This window comes from Microcaecilia unicolor, chromosome 1, assembly GCF_901765095.1.
Source record: "Microcaecilia unicolor chromosome 1, aMicUni1.1, whole genome shotgun sequence".
Lineage (NCBI taxonomy): Eukaryota > Metazoa > Chordata > Amphibia > Gymnophiona > Siphonopidae > Microcaecilia > Microcaecilia unicolor.
Genome location: NC_044031.1, coordinates 42,585,468 through 42,612,608, shown reverse-complemented (window position 1 = coordinate 42,612,608; position 27,141 = coordinate 42,585,468). Strand labels below are relative to the sequence as shown.

General features: G+C 51.8%; 1 protein-coding gene across 1 annotated transcript in view; it reads right to left on the bottom strand.

Moving 5' to 3' along the window:
- The window catches only part of LOC115465784 (zinc finger protein 2 homolog), a 144,736-nt gene extending 135,916 nt beyond the window's left edge, over window positions 1-8,820 (bottom strand). The window contains exon 1 of the mRNA XM_030196516.1: window positions 8,451-8,820. Coding sequence (XP_030052376.1) covers window positions 8,451-8,651 — 201 coding nt within the window. The 5' untranslated portion in view covers window positions 8,652-8,820. The remainder of the gene's footprint in view (window positions 1-8,450) is intronic.
- Window positions 8,821-27,141: the final 18,321 nt, after the last annotated feature.

Here is a 27,141-nt window from a genome sequence, read left to right as displayed (position 1 = left end):
GAAGTCCAGTATTCAGTATCCAGAGCTGGTACAGAAGGTGACCACTAGAAAAATAGGCAGACTAAGCAACCCGGAGTAAAGGCTATCCGAGCGAAGAAGGTTCAGTCCCCTGGAAAGGAGCCAGGCTAGCCAGCCAAAACTCACCACAGCCGGACCAAAAAACATCCGAAAGAGGTAAGGAGCCTACTCGCAAAGAGCCCAAGGTCATCCACCCCTGGAAAGCTGACCCCAGGAAATCCAGATTCCGAACCCCTGAAAATGTTCAAGGGAAGATCTGTGTGGCCGAAAAATAAGCCAGCTGAACAGATAAAGAAAGAGACAGATCAGAAGAGGAACAGGGCAGAAAGATACACCCACACCTAGAAGTGTGTCCAGACTCCACTCTTGACCAAAGGAGACAAAAGCTACATGCTAGCCTCCAACCCCCCCCCCCCCCCCCCCCCCGAAAGGAAGCCTGGAGGAATGGCAGAGACCAACTTCTGAACAACCTGCGGAGACGAGGCACTGCCCAAGTCCAGCCAAAGAGCCATATCACACCGTGGAGGCTGAAGCTCCTCGCCGGCAACAGACGAAGGAAAAGAACCGAAAACCGGAGCAGCCCCCACGGCCACATACCGTTAATAGCCCCCAAAGGAGCGGGGAACAAACCAGTTCCCTAGCAAGCCTAGCCAAACCTGTGACAAGAGGAAAGGTCGATCCCGACAGGCGCACCTCGACTGCCAGAGAGGAAAACTGGGCTGCGCAGACAGAACAGAGCCCGCCCCTCCAAACAAAAGGGCAAAAATTATGACCTGCCAGGGGCAGACATCGTCAGCCCAACCAGGGCACTGCCTGACAGCAACTCCCAGCTGCAGACTTAGATCAAACGCCCCTTCCCCAGATGATGAGCAAGGCTCGGCTCCCGTAGCTGACCTGAGACGAAGAAGTCTCCATGAGCCAAACTGACTGAACAGAATGAAAGCGCGATGTACAGATCCGTCCTGAGACAAAGGAAGATCCAGCAATCGAAGTTGCCTGAAAACAGGACAAGATTCGGCATCCGGAGCTGTCCCGGGAGGAAGTCCCACCCAAGGCTGGAGCTACTCTGAAACAAGCTCCACAACTGGGACAGGGTAGACCCAAACACCTCGCAGATGACAACGGGATTGACTATCCAACTGAACATAGAGAAAGGCCAACTCTCCTGACATCCTGGAAACCAAACGTGGCTCCAGGCCTCATGCCCAGACGGCCAGAGACGTAGCTGGGCTCCACATCCGAAGTTGACTCCGGGGTCTACATCCGAAGCCAGAACTGGGCTCCACGCCCAAAGCCGAATCCGGACTTCAAGTCCGAAGCCCAATCCAGACTCCACAATCAAAGACGGACCCGAGCCCCACGGCCGAAGTAGAACTATAAAGGATAGGTCCGAGCCCGAAGATGAAACCGGACCAGAGAAAACAAAACGATGCCGGTCACCACGTGCGAAGACGGAGCAGAGCCTCCACGCCCGAAGCTGGAGCAGGGCCTCCACGCCCGGAGACGGGACAAGGCCCCACGTCGGAGACGGAGCAGGACCCCAAGACGGGCGACGGCGCAGAGGCCCATGCCCAGAAACGGAGCCGGGGTCCACGCCCGGAGACGGAGCTGGGAACCACGCCTGAAGCCGGAGTAGGGCCCGCCGTCCGAAGACGGAGCTGAGTTCAATGTCCGAAGACGGAGCTGAGTTCAACGTCCGAAGACGGAACAGGACTCCACATCCTAAAACGGAGCAAAGCTCCACACCCCAAGACAGGCCAGGGCTCCACGCCCCAAGCCGGGCCAGAGCTCCACGCTCCAAGCCGAGCCAGGGCTCCAAGCCCTAGGCCAAGTTCAGGCTCCACGCCCTAAGTCACAACAGGGCTGCACGCTCTAAGCCGAGTTTGGACGCCACGTCCTAAGCTGGGACAGGGCACCACACCTGAAACCAGAGTAGGCCTCCTCATCCAAGCCGAAGCCGGCCTCCACGACCGACGCCAGAGCAGGCGTCCACTTCCAAAGACAGAGCAGAACCCCACAGCTGAAGATAGGTCAGAATCCAGTAGGCCTCCGCAGAGGACGCAATTCTCAACTGCTGAGAGACGCGGCAAGTCTCAAAGCTCGGACCAGAGAAGGTCCGAGGGAAAACAGATGACCTCCCAGACCCAAAACAAAGCTCAACCTCCAAAGGTTGAAGCAGCAACGGCGGAACGCCCAGAGACTAAGAAAAACATTCACAGGCTCTGCCACGGAGCACCAGAGATGCAAAATGACATAGGAACTGCCGCTGTAAGACGGTACTAGACTCCCAGCACACAAACTGCCTAAGGCATGCCATGGACCACTAAAACTAAAGAAAAGAAAAGCTTAAAGAGATCTGAATTGACCACTCTAACCTACTACTACTTAACATTCACAGCTAGGCAGCCAAGAGCCAGAGACGCAGATTGAAAACTGACCCCTCAAGCCTAAAGCTATATATAGCCAGTTCATAGAGACAAACGAACAGGCAAAATTACCCTGAACGAGGCCAGTAACCCGAAGGGAGCTAGTCTTCCAGGCCCATGGAGCTAACAGTAGCATCAAGGGACCCAGCAGACTCTGAGAAGAAACCTTAGTAGTAGCAGAAGGCAAATTAAACGTACCAGGGTAAAATAAGCAAAATACCTAGGTCAAGCCCGCACACTGCTCCCCGAGCAGGTAGAGAAGTCCCTGCCCTAACCAAAGCCTAATATAGCCAACCTCACGTAGAAAAATTGAGTCTGGGAAGCAGCCTGCAAACAAATAACAGAAAAGAGCCAATGGCCCGCACTGCTATAAAACGCTGTCCTTACCGCCGGAAACTCAGGCGCTAAAACGGGAGACGAAGCAGACCTTCCAAATCAGGGAAAGCTCCGAAGAAACCAGCACCCGTAAGAGGTGTATGTCAGCACACAAAACCTGAGCTGAGCCGCAACTGCCTGAAAAGAAAACTGCAACCAAGGGAAAGTGCCTACCTGACCATGCCCCGCAGCACACATGCCGGGGCCAACGGAAGCGCGGTCAAGCAGAGCTGAACCTAATCAAATTGCTCTCGAGAGTCTCCCGAAAGTAATCGCAGCGCAACACTCAAATAATAGAAGCGCAAAGTTGAACTGTTCGGCCTCACCCCACAGCTCAAAATGGCGCCGCCATACCGCCATCCGCTCCCGAGCCCGCCAAAAACGTGGTGTCCTCAGAAACGGACAGCAACCCGTAAAAGAAGCGAGCACCGAGAAAACGGAAATAAAAACCAACCAGAAAACTGCTTGCCAGGAGAAACAAGCTCCTGCCACAGGGGTGATAAAACTGCCGAAAGAAATTAAAAGCAATACTCACTGTAACAATCCTGACTTTAGAGCAAAGCTGCTGTCTGAGGTTTTTGTTTTTAAAGAGGCAGGAGTGACTGTGAATACTTTCATGAGGAAAAATCCGCTCCAATAATTCCTCAGAAGCCCGAAGGCAGGGATTTGGGGGGGGGGGGGGGGGGGGGGGGGGAAGAGACCTGGCACCACCAGGTGTACCCCAAACTGGCTCAACCTAGCCACGACTCCCTGGCTCAACTAATCCTGAGGGAACAGGCTAGGAGCAACGCCCAATCCAGAGAGCTGCACAGGATACGTCCATCCATCTGCTGAGATAAAGAGAATACTGAGGCTAAGGTGGATGCACAGGTCCACATATAGGAAGTCTCTGAAGTTCTATCTCCATCTGCTGGTGGAGGGACATAACCCACTAGTCTCTGGATTGATCTGTGGGACGCTATGGAATGGGCAGTATTCACAATGGAGAAGGGTAGTTAGTGGGGTTCCTCCGGGGTCTCTGCTTTTCAATATATTTATAAATGATTTAGAGATGGGAGTAACTAGCGAGGTAATTAAATTTGCTGATGATACAAAGTTATTCAAACTCGTTAACTCACGACAGGATTGTGAAAAATTACAGAAGGACCTTACGAGACTGGGAGACTGGGCGGCTAAATGGCAGATGACGTTTAATGTGAGCAAGTGCAAGGTGATGCATGTGGGGAAAAAAGAACCCGAATTATAGCTACGTCATGCAAGGTTCCACGTTAGGAGTTACGGACCAAGAAAGGGATCTGGGTGTCGTCGTCGATAATACATTGAAACCTTCTGCTCAGTGTGCTGCTGCGGCTAGGAAAGCGAATAGAATGTTGGGTATTATTAGGAAAGGTATGGAAAACAGGTGTGAGGATGTTATAATGCCGTTACATCGCTCCATGGTACTACCGCACCTTGAGTACTGTGTTCAATTCTGGTCGTCGCATCTCAAGAAAGATATAGTAGAATTGGAAAAGCTGCAGCGAAAGGCGACTAAAATGATAGCGGGGACGGGATGACTTCCCTATGAAGAAAGACTAAGGAGGCTAGGGCTTCTCAGCTTGGAGAAGAGACGGCTGAGGGGAGACATGATAGAGGTATATAAAATAATGAGTGGAGTGGAACAGGTGGATGTGAAGCATCTGTTCACGCTTTCCAAAAATACTAGGAGGCATGCGATGAAACTACAGTGTAGTAAATTTAAAACAAATCGGAGAAAGGTTTTCTTCACCCAACGTGTAATTAAACTCGAATTCGTTACCGGAGAACGTGGTGAAGGCGGTTAGCTTGGCAGAGTTTAAAAAAGGGTTAGACGGTTTCCTAAAGGACAAGTCCATAAACCGCTACTAAATGGACTTGGGAAAAATCCACAATTCCGGGAATAACATGTATAGAATGTCTGTACGTTTGGGAAGCTCGCCAGGTGCCCTTGGCCTGGATTGGCTGCTGTCGTGGACAGGATGCTGGGCTCAATGGACCTTTGGTCTTTTCCCAGTGTGGCATTACTTATGTACTTATGTAACTTTGCCTTACCCTTCACTGCCAATTATAATGTTCTAGTACATATTGTGTTGTCATTGCAAGTAGAATACCATGCCATACTTTGTATTGTTGACCGAATATTTTTACTGCTTTAATTGCCTCCTGCTCATGTTTGATCTATTCTTACTGTACACCACCTTGAATTAATTCCTTAAAAAATGCGGTAAATATATCCTAATATAACAGACACCCATTCTTGCATTTTGAAATAATAAATTAAGACTTGCTTCACCAATTTGTTTTTGAAGTTCTTTCTTTATATTTGTTTGTTACATTTGTACCCCGCGCTTTCCCACTCATGGCAGGCTCAATGCGGCGGGCAATGGAGAGTTAAGTGACTTGCCCAAAGTCACAAGGAGCTGCCTGTGCCGGGAATCGAACGAAGTTCCTCAGTTCCCCAGGACCAAAGTCCACCACCCTAACCACTAGGCCACTCCTCCACTCAGGTTATCTAGAACCCATTTCTAACACTCTGGAGACCCAGAGTTGCTGCTCCATAAAACTTCCCACACAACTAAAGTGAGTTCAAGTATAATAAGGAGGGTGCAATTCTGAATACCCTTCCCAGGTGCAGAATGAGCTCAACCAGGCTTTGGATGAGCAATTTTCAGGTAGTCTGTAGCACAGGTAAACAGCCTTAAAAACTCAATTCTTCCAACTATAATAAAATGTGCACTATTATGATGCACAAATTACCACTATTGTTAGCAGAATCTATGGTACTTCAGGAGTCAAATACCACACACCAGAATGAGAGAAAAGTCTTCTTTATTTGCCAGCAAACAAAGTAGGACATCAGCGCTAACCCTCTCCTTCTCTTGGCTCTCTGTGTCTTGTCTCTTCTCTCCCGTAAGCTGCTTCTGTTCTCATTTATATATGGTTCTAAACCCCTCTAGCCTCCACCTTCTCACCAGATGGTAAGGAATAGATTGATTACCCTGTCTTGAACTAATTATCTCTACACATTACTTAAAATAATCAGTTACACAGGTTTCAAATATTTCTTAAACTGACCTACGACCTGGGGCCTCTCAAACTAGACAATGCGGCACCTATCTCCTGCATTTTATTATTATTAAATTCTCAGATTCTATTATTTTACCAATAACTTGTTTTATTTACCCCTCTATAGACTCCCGTGGGGTCCTTCCACATGGAGGTCTACAGAGGCTTTGTTCTTCTAAGATCTTCTTAACCGCCTCCCTAAATTCCAGTGACACCCCTTGCCATGGGTATCGACGCTGGGGAGGCATCAGAAGGTGCAGTTCAAATCTAATCCCCATTACCACGGCTTTCTGTCTATCTGGATCTAAGTGAATCCTTGGCCATTTATGTTCCCATATTTAATCTATGTAAGTGAGAGAGAGAATCTAATTTGTGTGTATGTGGGTGGTATTCAGTGAAATAGGTGAATGAGAGAAAATAGATTGAAATAAAGACTGAAACCAGTTAGTGAAAGAATTACTCATTTATTCTTACCCCCCAAATAGGGACTTCAGTCAGGTACAGACATCGGACAGATTCTGGGTACAACTGGACAGAGCGTTGCTGCTTCCAAGGCGTTGGGGAAAAGTTCCAACGATCTGCCAAAATCTCATCTCTTTTATAGGCGCAGGTCTCTATGCAAGTCAATGGCAAGACCCTTTTTTTTCTTAATATTGCACAACCTCTGAATCATACTTTCCTTTCCGGCAGGTGCCCATTTGTACCCACCTCTCCTTTCCGTTTTAGCTATTGCAAGTTATTTTGCAATTTCCGTTATTGTCAACAACTTGTTTTTCTTGTTACCAAAATATCACATATCAGTTTCACATCATCTTATGATCTGTGTGCCATCTCATAGAAAGACAAACTCCATTTTAGACCAAACTTTATCCATTTTTGTCCATTATTTCTACATCTTAGATGCTATGTTCAATTTGACAGTTGTACCAGATTTTGTTAAGACTCATCATGCAGGCCTGCTTTTGCAGGTTCTCATCTATGAGGCCATTGGTGGGCTTTCAGGCCTAGTCAGGGCTTCTAAGCAGGTTAAAGCCGTGTAACTTGGCCCATCACCATTCCAGTGGATAGGTCTCAAGCTACAACCCATATTAACAAACTCAATCCTCTGTTTTATTATTCACATAATCAGATTCCCAGTTAGCTCATAACTTAAACCCCTCGGGGCATTCATTAAGGGGCCAGTCCTACACTTAGCTATAATCAATCAAGGAAAAGAGTTGACTTTTCCTGACCTTTAGCTTCATACACAACTAGCTAGGAATGTGGATAATTGAAACCAGATGACCTCTTAAACTGTAGAAAATCTCACTTGAAAAGTCAGACAAAGATGTAACACTGAATTGAAAAGATATTTTACAGGGAGAAATAGAACTTATTAAAAGAAAGCATTAAAAATTAAACAGAATAAAACATTTTAAAATAAGCAGAGATCAGAATTCCTTATAAGACAGAATCTAAATTATCAAGAAATTATCTCCTATTTCCAGGACTGCCTCAATTACATATGCAAGTGTGTCACAAAAGTTTAGGAAACTTCTGCTAGAGAATGTATGAACACGTGAATATAGTTTACCTTACCTGCCATCACAGGCAACCAGGTGCAGTACTCGCGACGCTCTTTATTCCCATTTGCACCGTTTCCCGTTTTTGCATGCATGGCTGAACTCGTGAAACAAAACTTTACACCCCCCCCCTCCACACACACATTTTTATTCTAAATTGCTCAGATTCTCCCTGCTGTTCTTTTTACCATACTCTCAAGCAGGGAGCAGCGCTGGTCAAAATTTGGTTATCAGTAGAAATCAAACAAAATAAAACATGGAAAAGAAAATAAGAGGATACCTTTTTTATTGGACATAACTTAATACATTTCTTGATTAGCTTTCGAAGGTTGCCCTTCTTCGTCAGATCGGAAATAAGCAAATGTGGTAGCAAGCAAATTAGTCAAAATTTGGTAAATTGTACTGCAAGATCAGGGTAGGTTTTTTTTTTTTTTTTTTAATAATTCTGACCCGAGCATCTCTCAGAATAGACTCCCTTTGCAGAGGCGCCATTAAACCAGAGAGTACGGAACGGTTTCAGCTGAAGGCACTGAAAAAGGCACAACACGTGAAAATATCGGACCACATAAACTATATTTTAGAATTCTGCCCTGTACTAATCTTTGCACTTTTACCGCTAAAGTGTTTTTGACTGAACTCATCCTCTAGACCATAATTCCCGCGGGAACAAAAGCTAGTATCTCCTTCCCAAATGAGACAAAATAAACAAACTTCAATGAGCAGTTAATTTACTTCAACCTCCTTTTCTCTCGGTTTTTTTTTTTCTTCTGGTTTTAAAATGTCGTGAAGAGCCTAATTCATCCCGCCCCTCACAGCTCACCCCGTCCCCGCGGCCTGGACATAGTACACCAAAACTGTCGACAAAAATGTGACTAACATCGTCGTAACAACAAAACACGGAGGAAACAGTAGAAGCTATGCGCGCGGGAGGAAAAAAAAAGGCGCCGGTGAGGCTAAAACAAAAGGCAGTAAGAAAGCGCCTTACCTTCTTGAGAGTAGTGCTCGACATACTGCAGGCCTGCTCGTCAGATCTCTCCAGAACGAGACGAGATGGGGAGAAGAATGGAGAGTACGGAGCGTCGGTCACACCAGTAGCGGCGCGTGTCCTGCCTCCTCGAGCCGTAACCGTCATTCCCCTCCTTCCAGCTCTCCCCCGCGCCCGCCTCCTGCCACCATTCCTCACCATGGCAACTCGCCCCGGCTTCACTTTTGTGTGTGTGTGTGTGTGGTGGAGCAAGTTCAGCTAGCTAGCGGCAGTAGTGTTGGTGGTAAATGATTCCAGCTGCTTGTTGAAAAAACATTAAAACGTGGACGTACAGAAAAGGGTTTGGCTCTAATACGTTGCCGCCGGTTATGTAGACTAGACTTCCTCTGGGTCAGGCTAAGTAAGGCAGGGGCAGGAGGGGAGGGCTGCCTAGTTGGTTGTTTTTTTTTTTTTGCCAGTGATAGTCACGTGGGTAAATATTCAAAGTTGAAACCCGTGAGCTTTGGTGATAACAAAAGTAAGTACGCAAAGCGCCTCAATACGGATAAGCGATGGACTCGGGTAAACTATACCCATAGCAAAAAGAGCTAACTGCTATAGTATTAGCTAAAAGCTAAGTAGTTTAATTTAGGGCTGCTGAAGCATTTGAAAGTGACCTGTCGGCCCCCCTGGGTTTTTTTTTTGTTTTGTTACATTTGTACCCCGCGCTGTCCCACTCACGGCAGGCTCAATGCGGCTTACATATAGAGGTACTTATTTGTACCTGGGGCAATGGAGGGTTAAGTGACTTGCCCAGTAGTCCCCGGTTATTTCCTGCTGAATAAGGCATACCTAGATTTTCAGCTGCACGAAAATGGATGGTCCCATCTACGGAGACCACCACCGAGCAGTGTAAGGGTCAGAGTCGAACCAGTGGCTAGCCAGACCTGACATTTTGGGTGGGCCCAGAGCTAATATGGGTGGCCACTAGGTGTGAGTAGTGTTTCTTGGGATACTCCTTAATAGAGTGCACTTGATGATGGATTTCTACCTAAACCAGTGATGGGCAACCTTTTGAGCTTGGTGTGTCAAAATTCGCCAAAAAACCGAGCATAACTCGGGTGGTGTGTCACTTCGAGAAAAAAACCATAATTTCGCGATATTTATAGTTTAAATAACAAAAATGTATAATTGTAATATATAACTGTATTTCCATATCATCAAGCTGATCAATCCATAGACTGGTGGGTTGTGTCCATCTACCAGCAGGTGGAGATAGAGAGCAAACTTTTGCCTCCCTATATGTGGTCATGTGCTGCCGGAAACTCCTCAGTATGTTCTCTATCTCAGCAGGTGGTGGTCACACACAGCAGCAGCTCTGGCTAGGCCTCCAAGCCTAATTTTTAGGTTTTGTTGAGTGCCTGGGGTTGAGGGCTCTTTTGAGCAAGTGCAAACCTGGTGGTGCCAGGTCCCTCCTTTTCTCCCCCCTCCTGCTGGCTCCGTTAAAAAAAAAAAAAAAATTTTTGAACGGCCTTAAAGGCGTTTATTTCGACGTTTATTTAAGCGTCTATTGCAGCTACTCACTGAGACACCAGGTCGTTACAACTCGGAGCGGACAGCAGGTAATTTTACCTTTTTATAGCGGGCGGGGGTTCCCCGATTCTTCTCCTCGTGGCACATGGCGTCGGAGGGCGAGGGCGCAAAGGGTCGCTCCCCGGGTCGCTTGAGCGCTTCTAGAGGGGATGCGGGGGTCTTAAAGCCTGATTCGCCCTTGTTGGGTGACAGTTTCGCGACCGATGAATGTCCGTCCCGGTCCTTCCTCCGGCGTGGCGGTTTTTCCCGCCATAAACGCCCATCCCCCGCTCCTCGCCTCCGCCATCTTGGCCGGCCACGCGGCTCGGACGGCTTCTTCTTGGGCCGCCCTTGAGGTTGGAGACATTAATGCCATGAACGCCCTTAATTTGGGCGACGGCACAGAAGCGGCTAAAGTTAAGAGCCGTTCTTCCCGCGCGGCTCCTTCGCAGAGTTTCGCGCCGGACGCCATTTTGGATGCGCAGCATGTCTCTCCCCCGCTGTTGCGAGCGCCGGTTGAGAGCGCGCCTAGGGCTGTTGCCCAGGCTGCGGAAGTGCACAGTCTGGGGGGTTTCTCCCCCGAGTTTGTTTTGCTGCTGCATCAGGCCTTCCTCATGCACAACGCTGCCCCCGCTCCCTCGTCTGGTAAAGAGGTTGAGGTTCCCAGAGGTAAACGCCCTCGGGTTGATTCCCAGGCCTTGGAGGAATTTGTCTCCTCCGATGTAGATGAGGGCAGCGTGTCTGAGGTCTCCCAACGGTCCTTTGCGGATTCCTTGGAGGAGACGGATCCCCGCTCGGATGGAGCGGATGACCCCTCTGCAGCGCGGCTTTTTCGCCCAGAGGATTTGCCCAACCTGTTGTTACAGGCCATGGACACTTTGAAGATATCCTCTCCGGAGGACGTCTCTCCCTCAGCCCCTGTTGGCTCTGCCATTATGCTGGGGACGAAGCGCCCGCCTAGAACCTTCCACGTGCATGATGCCATGCACACCTTAATTTCAGCTCAATGGGATGTCCCAGAAGCGAGCCTTAAAGTGGCTAGGGCTATGTCCCGCCTCTATCCTTTGGCTGTGAGTGAACGTGAGGCCTATCTGTAGCCTACCGTGGATTCTTTAATCACTGCGGTGACTAAGAAAACGGCATTGCCGGTGGAAGGTGGCACGGCCCTAAAAGACGCCCAAGACAGAAGATTGGAGGCGGCCTTAAGGTCGTCCTTTGAGGCGGCTGCTTTAAGTTTGCAGGCCTCAGTTTGCGGCTCCTATGTGGCCAGGGCGTGCCTGACTATGGTGCAGCGGGCTTCCCCCTCGGATCATTCCTTGAGGGCTGATTGGCCGGCCCTGGAATCGGGCTTAGCCTATTTGGCAGACTTGCTGTATGATGTCTTGAGAGCCTCAGCTAAAGGCATGGCTCAGACAGTCTCTGCGCGGCGGTGGCTTTGGCTGAAACATTGGTCTGCTGACCACGCCTCTAAATCCCGCCTGGCTAGATTGCCTTTTAAAGGCAAGCTGCTCTTTGGGGTCGAGCTGGACAAAATCGTGACCGATCTCGGCACGTCTAAGGGCAAGAAGTTACCAGAGGTCAGGGCTCAGGCTAGTGCTCGTCCCGGTACCTCCAGAGGACGGTTTCAGGAAGCCCGTCGGTACCGCCCGGGCAGGTCGGGTTCTTCTGCCCCCTCTTCCTTTAAGAGGAATTTCTCCCCCAAGCAGCATTCCTTTCGCAGAGACCGCCGTCCCGGAGGTGCTCCCTCCGGTCCTCCCCAGGGTCTCGTGCCCAATGACGGGGTATTGGTCCACGCCCCAGTGCAGATTGGAGGACGGCTGTCCTCGTTTCTGGGCGAGTGGACCACAATAACTTCAGACGCTTGGGTGCTGGAAGTCATCAGAGACGGCTACAAGCTAGAGTTCTGCCGACCCTTAAGAGACGGGTTTGTACTCTCTCCCTGCAAGTCTCCGGTCAAAGCTGTGGCAGTGCAGCAGACTTTGGACAATCTGATCCGCCTGGGTGCGGTCGTTCCGGTGCCAGAAAGTCAGCTTGGCAAGGGGCGTTACTCCATTTACTTTGTGGTACCAAAGAAAGGAGGTTCTGTCCGGCCTATCCTCGACCTCAAAGGGGTCAATCGGGCCTTGAAAGTGCGGCACTTTCGCATGGAGACTCTCCGCTCTGTTATAGCGGCAGTGAAGGCAGGGGAGTACCTGGCATCCTTGGACATCAAGGAAGCGTACCTGCATATTCCCATCTGGCCTCCTCATCAACGCTTTCTGCGTTTTGCAGTCCTGGGACGACACTTCCAGTTCAGAGCCCTCCCGTTCGGGTTGGCTACTGCTCCGCGGACCTTTTCCAAAGTAATGGTGGTCATAGCGGCCTTCCTGCGAAAGGAAGGAGTACAAGTCCATCCTTATCTGGACGACTGGTTGATCCGAGCCCCCTCTTATGCAGAGTGCGGCAAAGCTGTGGACCGGGTAGTTGCTCTTTTGAGCTCCCTGGGATGGATCATCAACTGGGAGAAGAGCCAGCTGCGCCCGACTCAGTCCCTGGAGTATCTGGGAGTTCGTTTCGACACCCAAGTGGGCAGAGTGTTCCTGCCAGACAATCGGATTGTCAAGCTTCAGGCTCAGGTGGACCAGTTCCTAGTAGCCTCTCCTCTTCGGGCTTGGGACTATGTGCAGCTGTTGGGCTCTATGACGGCCACGATGGAAGTAGTGCCCTGGGCCAGGGCTCATATGAGACCACTACAACACTCTCTGCTGCAGCGCTGGACTCCGATGTCGGAGGATTATGCGGTGCGTCTTCCCTTGGATCCAGCAGTGCGCAAGGCGCTGAGCTGGTGGATGCAGACAGACAAGTTGTCTGCGGGAATGCCTCTGGTGACCCCAGAGTGGATTGTCGTCACGACGGACGCCTCGTTGTCGGGCTGGGGAGCCCACTGCTTGGGAAGGACAGCGCAGGGGCTCTGGTCTCCTGCAGAGGCGAAGTGGTCTATCAACCTCCTGGAACTCAGAGCCATTCGGTTGGCGCTTTTGGAGTTCATCCCGGTACTGGTGTTCAAGCCTGTACGGGTCCTGTCGGACAATGCCACGGCTGTGGCCTATGTCAACCGCCAGGGAGGTACCAAGAGCGCCCCTCTAGCCAAGGAGGCTATGAGTCTATGCCAGTGGGCGGAAGCGAACCTGGAGCAGCTTTCAGCGACCCACATTGCCGGAGTCATGAATGTCAAGGCGGACTTTCTCAGTCGCCATACCTTGGAGCCCGGAGAGTGGCAGCTATCTGCTCAGGCGTTCTTGGACATCATGAAGCGCTGGGGCCAGCCGAGCCTAGATCTGATGGCGTCATCGGCCAATTGCCAAGTGCCGCACTTCTTCAGCAGAGGACGGGACCCTCGATCCCTGGGAGTAGATGCTCTTCTCCAACAATGGCCGACACAGGAGCTTCTCTATGTGTTCCCGCCCTGGCCCATGTTGGGCAGGGTGCTAGACTGGGTGGCAAAGCATCCCGGCAGGATAATCCTGGTGGGTCCGGATTGGCCCAGACGTCCCTGGTATGCGGACTTGATCAGGCTCTCAGTCGACGATCCTCTGCGGCTGCCAGTGGAGCAGGGCCTGTTACATCAGGGTCCCGTGGTGATGGAGGATCCCTCCCCCTTTGGTCTTACGGCCTGGCTATTGAGCGGCAGCGTCTGAGGAAGAAGGGCTTCTCAGACAAGGTCATCGCCACTATGCTGAGAGCGAGGAAACGCTCTACTTCTACTGCTTACGCCAGGGTTTGGCGTATCTTTGCAGCGTGGTGTGAAGCAGGCTCTCTTTCTCCTTTCACTGCTCCAATTTCTTCAGTGTTGGCGTTCCTGCAAGAAGGTCTGGACAAAGGCCTGTCGCTCAGTTCCCTTAAGGTCCAGGTAGCGGCTCTGGCTTGCTTCAGGGGCCGCCTGAAGGGTGCTTCCCTGGCTTCGCAGCCAGATGTGGTGCGCTTTCTCAAGGGGGTTAATCACCTGCGCCCTCCTCTGCACTCAGTGGTGCCTGCGTGGAATCTCAACCTGGTGCTAAGAGCATTGCAGAAGCCGCCGTTTGAACCCTTGTCAAGGGCATCTCTGAAAGACCTGACGTTGAAAGCAGTCTTTTTGGTGGCTATCACTTCAGCCAGAAGAGTTTCCGAGCTCCAGGCGCTCTCATGTCGAGAGCCTTTTCTACAGTTCACTGAGGCAGGAGTGACTATTCGCACAGTGCCTTCCTTCCTGCCCAAGATTGTTTCTCGCTTCCATGTGAATCAGCAGCTATGTCTCCCTTCCTTTCGTAGGGAGGATTACCCAGAGGAGTACTCTGCTCTTAAATATCTGGATGTGAGACGAGTCATCATCAGATACTTGGAAGTGACCAATGATTTCCGGAAATCGGATCATCTGTTTGTCCTGTTTGCAGGTCCTCGGAAGGGTCTGCAGGCTGCTAAGCCTACAGTGGCAAGATGGGTCAAGGAAGCCATTGCAGCGGCTTATGTGGCCGCGGGGAAGGTGCCGCCTATCCAGCTGAAGGCTCACTCCACGAGAGCTCAGGCGACCTCGATGGCAGAGGCCGGATCCGTCTCCTTGGAAGAGATATGCAAGGCGGCAACTTGGGCTTCGGCTCATACATTCTCCAAGCATTACCGTTTGACTGTGGCTGCACGGGCGGAGGCCCGGTTTGGAGCTTCAGTGTTGAGGTCAGGGATTTCAATGTCCCGCCCTGGGTGAGTACTGCTTCGGTACATCCCACCAGTCTATGGATTGATCAGCTTGATGATATGGAAGGTAAAATTATGTATAATCATACCTGATAATTTTCTTTCCATTAATCATAGCTGATCAATCCATAGCCCCTCCCAGATATCTGTACTGTTTTTATTCTGGTTGCATTTCAGGTTCAAGTTTAGTCTTCAGTTACTTCAGAAAGACTTCGTGTTCAAGTTTTTTCACTTGGATTCTTCAAGAGTTAAGACGAGTTTGTGTTGCAGTGAGCTGCTGCATTCCTCTCCCCTCCGTTTTACGGGGCTGGATTGAGACTTAAAATTCTGCCGGCACTCCCTCCCGCTTCGTGCGGCTGTAGGGCAGCTTTGTACCCCTCCCGCTTCGGCGGTGTTCGGGTCAGTCAGCTCCTCCCGCGGTTGCGGTTGCAGGATAAGCCAGATCCCCCCGCATCGGCGGGTGTGGTGTCCCTCCCCCGCTCCGCGGGGATGAGCTGGACGGATTCCCCTCCCCCACTTGTGTGGGGATGAGCTGGGTTAATTCCCCTCCCCCGTTTCGGCGGTGGTGAGCTGGGCAGAGTGTCCCTTCGTGGGTGTAATTCTCTAAGTGCTGAGTCCTGCGGATGGAGCTTTGATATCGACATACTGAGGAGTTTCCGGCAGCACATGACCACATATAGGGAGGCAAAAGTTTGCTCTCTATCTCCACCTGCTGGTAGATGGACACAACCCACCAGTCTATGGATTGATCAGCTATGATTAATGGAAAGAAAATTATCAGGTATGATTATACATAATTTTACCTTAATAAACCAAAACCTATTTATTTAACTTACCTGCTTAGTGACTTCTTTGTTCATCTGTCAGTCGGTTTCTTTTGTTGGTCTTGATATTATTTAACTTGTGTGGGGTGCCGTGAACTAAGATAAGTGAGGGGGAGGGGGAATTCTTTAACTAATCTGCCTATTAGTGACTTTTTTGTTGCTGAATTTCATTGGCTAAATCTTCAATTGAAGGTTGGTATTTTGTACACTTCATGCCCAAGCAAGCACTACTAACTTCATCTTTCAATCTGTTTCTTTTGTTGGTTTTGATATTATTTAACGCTGAGAATAAGGTTTCACAAAACTACGTAGAGGGAAAAATTGTGAGTAAAGCCATTGCTATATTTTTCAGGGTGCTAAAAGTGTCTGGTAATCGGATCCAGGCACTCCAAATTTCCTGGTAACTCAGATATTCTCTTAATAATTGCATCTTTATTCTGCATATCATGAAATAGAACTGGTGCACATCTTAGGAGAGTTTCTTTAATAAATTCTCCCTCACTGAGTGCTTTTCCATGCTGAGCTATGGAGTGAGCAATGCTCAAACTTGCAGATGTTAAATTTGTAGAACCTTTTACAAATTTAAGGATGGACTTAGATTGGCTCTTATAAAAGTGTAGCTGCCTGGAAATGTATTCCTTCCTTTCATCCTCACTTTTTTTCAAGAGCTGGGAATGATTAGTTTCAAAATGTCTATTTATGTTCCACGTTCTGCTTACTACCGTTTCAGTACATAGAACGCAAAATGATCTGCCATTTTTTTCTATAATGCCATACATCTCGGTCCATGTCTCTTGAAAGGGTCGGCTACTGCTACTACCACTTCCTTTACTTAACCTTGGTTTTTTATTTTTTGGGTTCTCCATCAGGGGGGCAGTGACAGAAGATAGAATTATAGATAGCCTGTTAGCCCTGCAGGCAATTAGGGGTTAACTAGCCTAACTGACCACCTTATGTAAATTAAGATGGCTGCCGCTATTTCTAATGGCGGGAAACGGCACCCATAGCACATGCCCTCGCCTCTCCCAGCCTCCCCCTCACCTATCTCAGCAATGATGGTCAATTAGAAATCCACGACACCCCAGAACAGTAGATTGGATGATGGTTGCTGTGGTTATGTGGTAATGGCGATCACAGGGCCCCCAGAGATGCGTCCCCCACGGCATTCCGCTGCTCTCTGCTCCGCCGGCCGGAAGTGAGGTCAAAGATCCCCTAACGGCCGTGCAGGAGCCGGGGCAGAGGGAGCAGCAGGGAGGGAACAAGCGGAGGACTCGGAGGGAGCCAATAGGAGCGCACACGGCACCCCCTCAGCGGGTAAACATGCACCGGGGGGGGGGTGATTTCGCCGGGGGGGGAGGTCGCGCTGCACCTGGGGGGGGGGGGGACGCATCGGCGATCCGCCCCGGGGAATGCCGCTGCTTCTCTGTATGCGGCCACATGCGGCCGCGTGTCACTGAAAATGGCTAAGCGTGTCAGTACTGACACGCGTGTCATAGGTTCGCCATCATGGACCTAAACAGTCTGTGCAACAGCTCTCCTACATTAACACAAACCACATTTAACACCATTTAAATATAGTGATTTTATCCCATATTTAAACTTGATCAAATATGACTGCTATAAGGCAAACATGTCAATGGCACATATCCTTCAAACTTTGCTTTGTAACAAATGCAAATGCCTGATTAAGCTGTGTTTATAAAACAGGTAAATTCTGAAACTGACATTCCCATTAAAAAAGCCAGAGAAGTCAGAATCATATAGATCCCCACACGAACTACATGCACACAGAATCTTTTACATCGGTCACATGCAGAACACAGACCACCCCTTACCAACTGCAGAATAAAAGAAAAAAAATTAGAAATTGCAGAGATGCCAAGAACACAGACCACCCTTTACAAATTGCAGAATAAAACACAAAAAATTAGAAATCACAGAGATGGCAAGTTACCCAGTTCCAGGCTTGAGATTTTGTGCAGTCCTGATTTAAACTTTATCACCCAAATCAGTGTAGGATTTGCAGTGCCTGATTCTGCCCATGGAAATCAGTGCTGCAAGTCCCATAACAATGGGGTCAGGGCCGTGCCAACACGGTAGGCGAGGTTAGCATGGCAGGAGGCCGCTGCACCATGCTTACCTCGCCCTCTTCTCCCCAGATCCTTTTCCTTTTTTGTTTAAATTTACCTCTGTCCAGCGGCAGCGTAGCGTTAGTGAGGAGGCGGCTCTCCCCCGCCCCGATGTGTCAGTCTTCCCTTCACTCAGTTCCGCCTTCTTATGACATCAGAAATGACATCAGAAGAAGGCGGGACACTGAGCGAAGGGAAGATTGACACGTCAGGGCGGGGCAGCGCTGCCTCCTCACTAACGCTAAGCTGCCGCTGGACAGAGGTAAAGTTAAACAAAAAAAAAAGGACAAGGATCTGGGGAGAAGAGGGCGGGTAGTGTAGCGATCGTTTTCGGGGGGGGGGGGGGCAACTCCAGGGGGCGCCGGAGACCCTAGGCATGGCCCTGAATGGAGTGGTAAGAAATGCAGGACTGTCCCAAAATCTCCAGCCTGGAACTGTAGCCCAGCATCAATCCTGCCTTCCATATCATCAAGCTGATCAATCCATAGACTGGTGGGTTGTGTCCATCTACCAGCAGGTGGAGATAGAGAGCAAACTTTTGCCTCCCTATATGTGGTCATGTGCTGCCGGAAACTCCTCAGTATGTTCTCTATCTCAGCAGGTGGTGGTCACACACAGCAGCAGCAGCTCTGGCTAGGCCTCCAAGCCTAATTTTTAGGTTTTGTTGAGTGCCTGGGGTTGAGGGCTCTTTTGAGCAAGTGCAAACCTGGTGGTGCCAGGTCCCTCCTTTTCTCCCCCTTCCCGCTGGCTCCGTTAAAAAAAAAAAAAAAAAAAAAATTTTAAACGTCTTTAAAGGCGTTTATTTCGACGTTTATTTAAGCGTCTATTGCAGCTACTCACTGGGACACCAGGTCGTTACAACTCGGAGCGGACAGCAGGTAATTTTACCTTTTTATAGCGGGCGGGGGTTCCCCGATTCTTCTCCTCGTGGCACATGGCGTCGGAGGGCGAGGGCGCTAAGGGTCGCTCCCCGGGTCGCTTGAGCGCTTCTAGAGGGGATGCGGGGGTCTTAAAGCCGGATTCGCCCTTGTTGGGTGGCAGTTTCGTGATCGATGAATGTCCCGGTCCTTCCTCCGGCGTGGCGGTTTTTCCCGCCATAAACGCCCATCCCCCGCTCCTCGCCTCCGCCATTTTGGCCGGCCACGCGGCTCGGACGGCTTCTTCTTGGGCCGCCCTTGAGGTTGGAGACATTAATGCCATGAACGCCTTTAATTTGGGCGACGGCACAGAAGCGGCTAAAGTTAAGAGCCGTTCTTCCCGCGCGGCTCCTTCGCAGAGTTTCGCGCCGGACGCCATTTTGGATGCGCAGCAGGCCTCTCCCTCGCTGTTGCGAGCGCCGGTTGAGAGTGCGCCTAGGGCTGTTGCCCAGGCTGCGGAAGTGCACAGTCTGGGGGGTTTCTCCCCCGAGTTTGTTTTGCTGCTGCATCAGGCCTTCCTCATGCACAACGCTGCCCCCGCTCCCTCGTCTGGTAAAGAGGTTGAGGTTCCCAGAGGTAAACGCCCTCGGGTTGATTCCCAGGCCTTGGAGGAATTTGTCTCCTCCGATGTAGATGAGGGCAGCGTGTCTGAGGTCTCCCAACGGTCCTTTGCGGATTCCTTGGAGGAGACGGATCCCCGCTCGGATGGAGCGGATGACCCCTCTGCAGCGCGGCTTTTTCGCCCAGAGGATTTGCCCAACCTGTTGTTACAGGCCATGGACACTTTAAAGATTTCCTCTCCGGAGGACGTCTCTCCCTCAGCCCCTGTTGGCTCTGCCATTATGCTGGGGACGAAGCGCCCGCCTAGAACCTTCCACGTGCATGATGCCATGCACACCTTAATTTCGGCTCAATGGGATGTCCCAGAAGCGAGCCTTAAAGTGGCTAGGGCTATGTCCCGCCTCTATCCGTTGGCTGTGAGTGAACGTGAGGCCTATCTGTGGCCTACGTGGATTCTTTAATCACTGCGGTGACTAAGAAAACGGCATTGCCGGTGGAAGGTGGCACGGCCCTAAAGGACGCCCAAGACAGGAGATTGGAGGCGGCCTTAAGGTCGTCCTTTGAGGCGGCTGCTTTAAGTTTGCAGGCCTCAGTTTGCGGCTCCTATGTGGCCAGGGCGTGCCTGACTATGGTGCAGCGGGCTTCCCCCTCGGATCATTCCTTGAGGGATGATTGGCCAGCCCTGGAATCGGGCTTAGCCTATTTGGCAGACTTGCTGTATGATGTCTTGAGAGCCTCAGCTAAAGGCATGGCTCAGACAGTCTCTGCGCGGCGGTGGCTTTGGCTGAAACATTGGTCTGCTGACCACGCCTCTAAATCCCGCCTGGCTAGATTGCCTTTTAAAGGCAAGCTGCTCTTTGGGGTCGAGCTGGACAAAATCGTGACCGATTTCGGCACGTCTAAGGGCAAGAAGTTACCGGAGGTCAGGGCTCGGGCTAGTGCTCGTCCCGGTACCTCCAGAGGACGGTTTCAGGAAGCCCGTCGGTACCGCCCGGGCAGGTCGGGTTCTTCTGCCCCCTCTTCCTTTAAGAGGCATTTCTCCCCCAAGCAGCGTTCCTTTCGCAGAGACCGCCGTCCCGGAGGTGCTCCCTCCGGTCCTCCCCCAGGGTCTCGTACCCAATGACGGGGTCTTGGTCCACGCCCCAGTGCAGATTGGAGGACGGCTGTCCTCGTTTCTGGGCGAGTGGACCACAATAACTTCAGACGCTTGGGTGCTGGAAGTCATCAGAGACGGCTACAAGCTAGAGTTCTGCCGACCCTTAAGAGACGGGTTTGTACTCTCTCCCTGCAAGTCTCCGGTCAAAGCTGTGGCAGTGCGACAGACTTTGGACAATCTGATCCGCCTGGGTGCGGTCGTTCCGGTGCCAGAAAGTCAGCTTGGCATGGGGCGTTACTCCATTTACTTTGTGGTACCAAAGAAAGGAGGTTCTGTCCGGCCTATCCTCGACCTCAAAGGGGTCAATCGGGCCTTGAAAGTGCGGCACTTTCGCATGGAGACTCTCCGCTCTGTTATAGCGGCAGTGAAGGCAGGGGAGTACCTGGCATCCTTGGACATCAAGGAAGCGTACCTGCATATTCCCATCTGGCCTCCTCATCAACGCTTTCTGCGTTTTGCAGTCCTGGGACGACACTTCCAGTTCAGAGCCCTCCCGTTCGGGTTGGCTACTGCTCCGCGGACCTTTTCCAAAGTAATGGTGGTCATAGCGGCCTTCCTGCGAAAGGAAGGAGTACAAGTCCATCCTTATCTGGACGACTGGTTGATCCGAGCCCCCTCTTATGCAGAGTGCGGCAAAGCTGTGGACCGGGTAGTTGCTCTTTTGAGCTCCCTGGGATGGATCATCAACTGGGAGAAGAGCCAGCTGCGCCCGACTCAGTCCCTGGAGTATCTGGGAGTTCGATTCGACACCCAAGTGGGCAGAGTGTTCCTGCCAGACAATCGGATTGTCAAGCTTCAGGCTCAGGTGGACCAGTTCCTGGTAGCCTCTCCTCTTCGGGCTTGGGACTATGTGCAGCTGTTGGGCTCTATGACGGCCACGATGGAAGTAGTGCCCTGGGCCAGGGCTCATATAAGACCACTACAACATTCTCTGCTGCAGCGCTGGACTCCGATGTCGGAGGATTATGCGGTGCGTCTTCCCTTGGATCCAGCAGTGCGCAAGGCGCTGAGCTGGTGGATGCAGACAGACAAGTTGTCTGCGGGAATGCCTCTGGTGACCCCAGAGTGGATTGTCGTCACGACGGACGCCTCATTGTCGGGCTGGGGAGCCCACTGCTTGGGAAGGACAGCGCAGGGGCTCTGGTCTCCTGCAGAGGCGAAGTGGTCTATCAACCTCCTGGAACTCAGAGCCATTCGGTTGGCGCTGTTGGAGTTCATCCCGGTACTGGTGCTGAAGCCTGTACGGGTACTGTCGGACAATGCCACGGCTGTGGCCTATGTCAACCGCCAGGGAGGTACCAAGAGCGCCCCTCTAGCCAAGGAGGCTATGAGTCTATGCCAGTGGGCGGAAGCGAACCTGGAACAGCTGTCAGCGGCCCACATTGCCGGAGTCATGAATGTCAAGGCGGACTTTCTCAGTCGCCATACCTTGGAGCCCGGAGAGTGGCAGCTATCTGCTCAGGCGTTCTTGGACATCACGAAGCGCTGGGGCCAGCCGAGCCTGGATTTGATGGCGTCATCGGCCAATTGCCAAGTGCCGCGCTTCTTCAGCAGAGGACGGGACCCTCGATCCCTGGGAGTAGATGCTCTTCTCCAACAATGGCCGACACAAGAGCTTCTCTATGTGTTCCCACCCTGGCCCATGGTGGGCAGGGTCCTAGACCGGGTGGCAAGACATCCCGGCAGGATAATCCTGGTGGGTCCGGATTGGCCCAGACGTCCCTGGTATGCGGACTTGATCAGGCTCTCAGTCGACGATCCTCTGCGGCTGCCAGTGGAGCAGGGCCTGTTACATCAGGGTCCCGTGGTGATGGAGGATCCCTCCCCCTTTGGTCTTACGGCCTGGCTATTGAGCGGCAGCGTCTGAGGAAGAAGGGCTTCTCAGACAAGGTCATCGCCACTATGCTGAGAGCGAGGAAACGCTCTACTTCTACTGCTTACGCCAGGGTGTGGCGTATCTTTGCAGCGTGGTGTGAAGCAGGCTCACTTTCTCCCTTCACTGCTCCAATTTCTTCAGTGCTGGCGTTCCTGCAAGAAGGTCTGGACAAAGGCCTGTCGCTCAGTTCCCTTAAGGTCCAGGTAGCGGCTCTGGCTTGCTTCAGGGGCCGCCTGAAGGGTGCTTCCCTGGCTTCCCAGCCAGATGTGGTGCGCTTTCTCAAGGGAGTTAATCACCTGCGCCCTCCTCTGCACTCAGTGGTGCCTGCGTGGAATCTCAACCTGGTGCTAAGAGCATTGCAGAAGCCGCCGTTTGAACCCTTGTCGAGGGCATCTCTGAAAGACCTGACGTTGAAAGCAGTCTTTTTGGTGGCTATCACTTCAGCCAGAAGAGTTTCCGAGCTCCAGGCGCTCTCATGTCGAGAGCCTTTTCTGCAGTTCACTGAGGCAGGAGTGACTATTCGCTCAGTGCCTTCCTTCCTGCCCAAGATTGTTTCTCGCTTCCATGTGAATCAGCAGCTCTGTCTCCCTTCCTTTCGTAGGGAGGACTACCCAGAGGAGTACTCTGCTCTTAAATATCTGGATGTGAGACGAGTCATCATCAGATACTTGGAAGTGACCAATGATTTCCGGAAATCGGATCATCTGTTTGTCCTGTTTGCAGGTCCTCGTAGGGGTCTGCAGGCTGCTAAGCCTACAGTGGCAAGATGGGTCAAGGAAGCCATTGCAGCGGCTTATGTGGCCGCAGGGAAGGTGCCGCCTATCCAGCTGAAGGCTCACTCCACAAGAGCTCAGGCGGCCTCGATGGCAGAGGCCGGTTCCGTCTCCTTGGAAGAGATATGCAAGGCGGCAACTTGGGCTTCGGCCCATACATTCTCCAAGCATTACCGCTTGACTGTGGCTGCTCGGGCGGAGGCCCGGTTTGGAGCTTCAGTGTTGCGGTCAGGGATTTCTATGTCCCGCCCTGGGTGAGTACTGCTTCGGTACATCCCACCAGTCTATGGATTGATCAGCTTGATGATATGGAAGGTAAAATTATGTATAATCATACCTGATAATTTTCTTTCCATTAATCATAGCTGATCAATCCATAGCCCCTCCCAGATATCTGTATTGTTTTATTCTGGTTGCATTTCAGGTTCAAGTTTACTCTTCAGTTACTTCAGAAAGACTTCGTGTTCAAGTTTTTTCACTTGGATTCTTCAAGAGTTAAGACGAGTTTGTGTTACAGTGAGCTGCTGCATTCCTCTCCCCTCCGTTTTACGGGGCTGGATTGAGACTGATAATTCTGCCGGCACTCCCTCCCGCTTCGTGCGGCTGTAGGGCAGTTTTGTACCCCTCCCGCTTCGGCGGTGTTCGGGTCAGTCAGCTCCTCCCGCGGTTGCGGTTGCAGGATAAGCCAGATCCCCCCGCATCGGCGGGTGTGGTGTCCCTCCCCCGCTCCGCGGGGATGAGCTGGACGGATTCCCCTCCCCCACTTGTGTGGGGATGAGCTGGGTTAATTCCCCTCCCCCGTTTCGGCGGTGGTGAGCTGGGCAGAGTGTCCCTTCGTGGGTGTAATTCTCTAAGTGCTGAGTCCTGCGGATGGAGCTTTGATATCGACATACTGAGGAGTTTCCGGCAGCACATGACCACATATAGGGAGGCAAAAGTTTGCTCTCTATCTCCACCTACTGGTAGATGGACACAACCCACCAGTCTATGGATTGATCAGCTATGATTAATGGAAAGAAAATTATCAGGTATGATTATACATAATTTTACCTTTCCCCCTCCCCCATAGTTTGGTGTTATGACCCGGTAGTGGTGAGCCCCTGTGCCCCGACTGAGCACGGCAGAGATGGAGTGACACCGCACTCGGTCAGGCAGCCAGACAACCCCAAGCTTCACCTGGGAAGCGACCACCGTTCACCGGGAGTTAAGCCCCCAGCTGCAGGCGGCCACCAGGACTTCAGGAACCGGCGGGGTTGCACAGCCGCTGACCAGGAAAGCAGGAAACAGACACTGTCCAGAACCAGAACTCCAACAGGCCAAGAAATAGTCCAAATCAGTCCAGAATCAAGGCAGGCAGCAAACAAGCAAAATCCGAAATAACTAGCCAAGGTCTGGTACACAGGAAAAAACAGGAACAGAAGGCGGTCGGTGAACAGCACTCCGACAGCATCTCCTCGGAACAAAAGAGGACGAAGCAATGAAGGCCTGGAGGCAGTGCTTTAAATAGTGAGAAAATCTGAGCAAACCACACTCAGGTGAAATCAACATGGCTGCCCCCATAGGAGATCCTCCCAAGACCAAATATGGAGTTCCTTCCTGATCTCGTTTACACAAGATGGCCGCCCCCTCCTGAGCTAGCCAAGATGGCCACTGCCTGTGCTCTAAACCGGATGACGGCTGCCAGACTTGGGAAACTGAAACCGACCCCTCCTGGAGAAATATCAAAAAGCCGGCTAGCACTGCCGGACCGCACCTCGCCGGTGAATCAGACGCGCAGGCCTGGAATCAGGTGAGGAACGTAACAGTATCCCCCCCTGACGCCTCCCCCGTCTCCCTGGTCCGAGTCGATTAGGATGGAGGGAATGGTACTCACGGACCAGGTCTGGAGCATGGACGTTGGTTGCTGGCTCCCAGGAGTTGTCTTCGGGTCCGAAGTGTTTCCAGGACAACAGGTAGAACAACCTCCCTCCACGTAGCTTCGAGTCCAGAATCCGGTCCACCTCGTACTCGGGGTCTGGATCACTCTCTGGCACGACCACCCTCTTAGGTTCCGGATGCCACTTGGACCTGCGGAAAGGTTTCAAGAGAGACACGTGGAAGGCATTGTGTACTCTGAGTTGACCGGGCAGGTGCAGCCGATAAGTCACCGCGCCTATCCTGGAGCGCACCGCAAACGGCCCAATGAAGCGAGGGGCAAACTTGAGTGATGGGAGCCGCAGCTTCAGGTACCGGGTGCTTAGCCAAACCTTCTCTCCTGGCTGGAACGTGGGAGCCGCCTGCCTCTTGCGGTCGTACGTCTCCTTGGCCTTGACCGCTGCCCGGCGCAGCTGCTCCTGAACCTTCTTCCATGCTTCCTGAAGAGTTCGGACCGTGGACTGAACTTGAGGTGGAACCTCAGCGGGGGAAATTGGTGGAGGTAGACGAGGATGACGCCCATAGATGGTGCTGAAGGGTGTAGTCCGGGAGGCCGAATGCAGACTGTTGTTGTAAGCGAACTCCGCCCAGGGTAGCAGGGTGGACCAATCATCTTGGCGCTGATTTGAGTAGGCTCGTAGGAACGCCTTCACGGTTTGGTTGACCCGTTCCACCATCCCGTTAGTCTGCGGATGGTACGCTGAGGAAAAGAGAGTGGTTACCCCAAAAGCTGAACAAAGCGCTCTCCAAAAGCGGGAGGTGAACTGAGAGCCCCGGTCACTGATGATCCTTTGGGGTAATCCATGGAGCCTGAAGATGTGGGTGATGAAGCTGGCGGCAAGGCTGGCTGCAGTGGGCAAGGTCTTCATTGGAACGAAGTGAGCCATCTTGGAAAACCGGTCTATCACCACCCAGATGACGGTGTTGCCCTGGGAGGCCGGCAGATCAGTGATAAAATCCATGGACAGGTCCTCCCAGGGCTGCTGTGGTACCGGCATGGGCTGCATCAAGCCCCACTGCCTCTGATGGGAACTCTTAGTTCGGGCGCATACTGGACAGGTGGTCACATACTGCCGCACATCCTGCGCCATCCGCGGCCACCAGTACGACCGAGAGATCAGATGGAGGGTCTTGTGGAACCCGAAGTGTCCGGCGAATTCAGAAGCGTGCCCCCAGCGCAGCACCTTCCTCCGGAGACCCACTGGTACTGCCCTCTGGCACGCGGCACTCGCCCCGGATATGGAAGGAATGCAGGCCGGATTCAACATGGGATAGGGCTCTTCCTGGTCCCCGGGAGCCTCGAAACTGCGGGACAAGGCATCCGCCTGGACGTTCTTCTCCCCTGGTCTGAAAATCAGGCGGAAGTCGAAGCGTGCAAAAAACAGAGACCACCGGGCCTGACGAGGATTCAGTCTGGTAGCATTTTGGAGGTATAAGAGGTTCTTATGGTCGGTGATCACCGTCACCGGATGTGCTGCTCCCTCCAGCAGGTACCGCCATTCCTCAAAAGCCAACTTGAGCGCCAGAAGCTCCCGATCTCCCACTGTATAGTTTCGTTCCGCGGGGGTGAACTTACGGGAGAAGAAGAAGCAGGGATGCTTCTTCCCGGCAGCAGATGTCTGGGAGAGCACGGCCCCTACTCCCAAGGCTGAGGCGTCTACTTCCACCAGGAAAGGCTGGGTAGGATCCGGACTGCGGAGGACTGGTGCAGAAAGAAACGCTTTCTTCAAGGTGGTAAATGCAGCAACCGCCTCTGGCGTCCAGTTCTTGACATCGGCGCCCTTCCTAGTGAGGGCCGTTAAGGGAGCCGTGATGAGGGAGTAGTCCTTGATAAACTGTCGGTAGTAGTTGGCGAACCCCAGGAACCTCTGCAAGGCCCGCAGGCACTGGGGAGCCGGCCAGTCGCGGATTGCAGTCAATTTTCCAGGATCCATTTGTAATCCGGTGGAGGACACAATATACCCCAGAAATGGAAGACTCTGCTGGTGAAACGAGCATTTCTCCAATTTGGCATATAAGCGGTGCTCCCGGAGCCGCTGGAGCACAATGCGGACATCGGACACATGCTGGTGCAGTGAGGCAGAGAAAATCAGGATGTCATCCAGATACACTATGACAGAAGTGTACAGTAGATCTTGAAAAATGTAATTCACGAAATTCTGGAACACCGCAGGGGCATTGCAGAGTCCAAAGGGCATAACCCGGTATTCGAAGTGCCCCTCGTGAGTGTTAAAAGCCGTCTTCCACTCATCCCCTTCACGGATCCGCACCAGATTGTAAGCC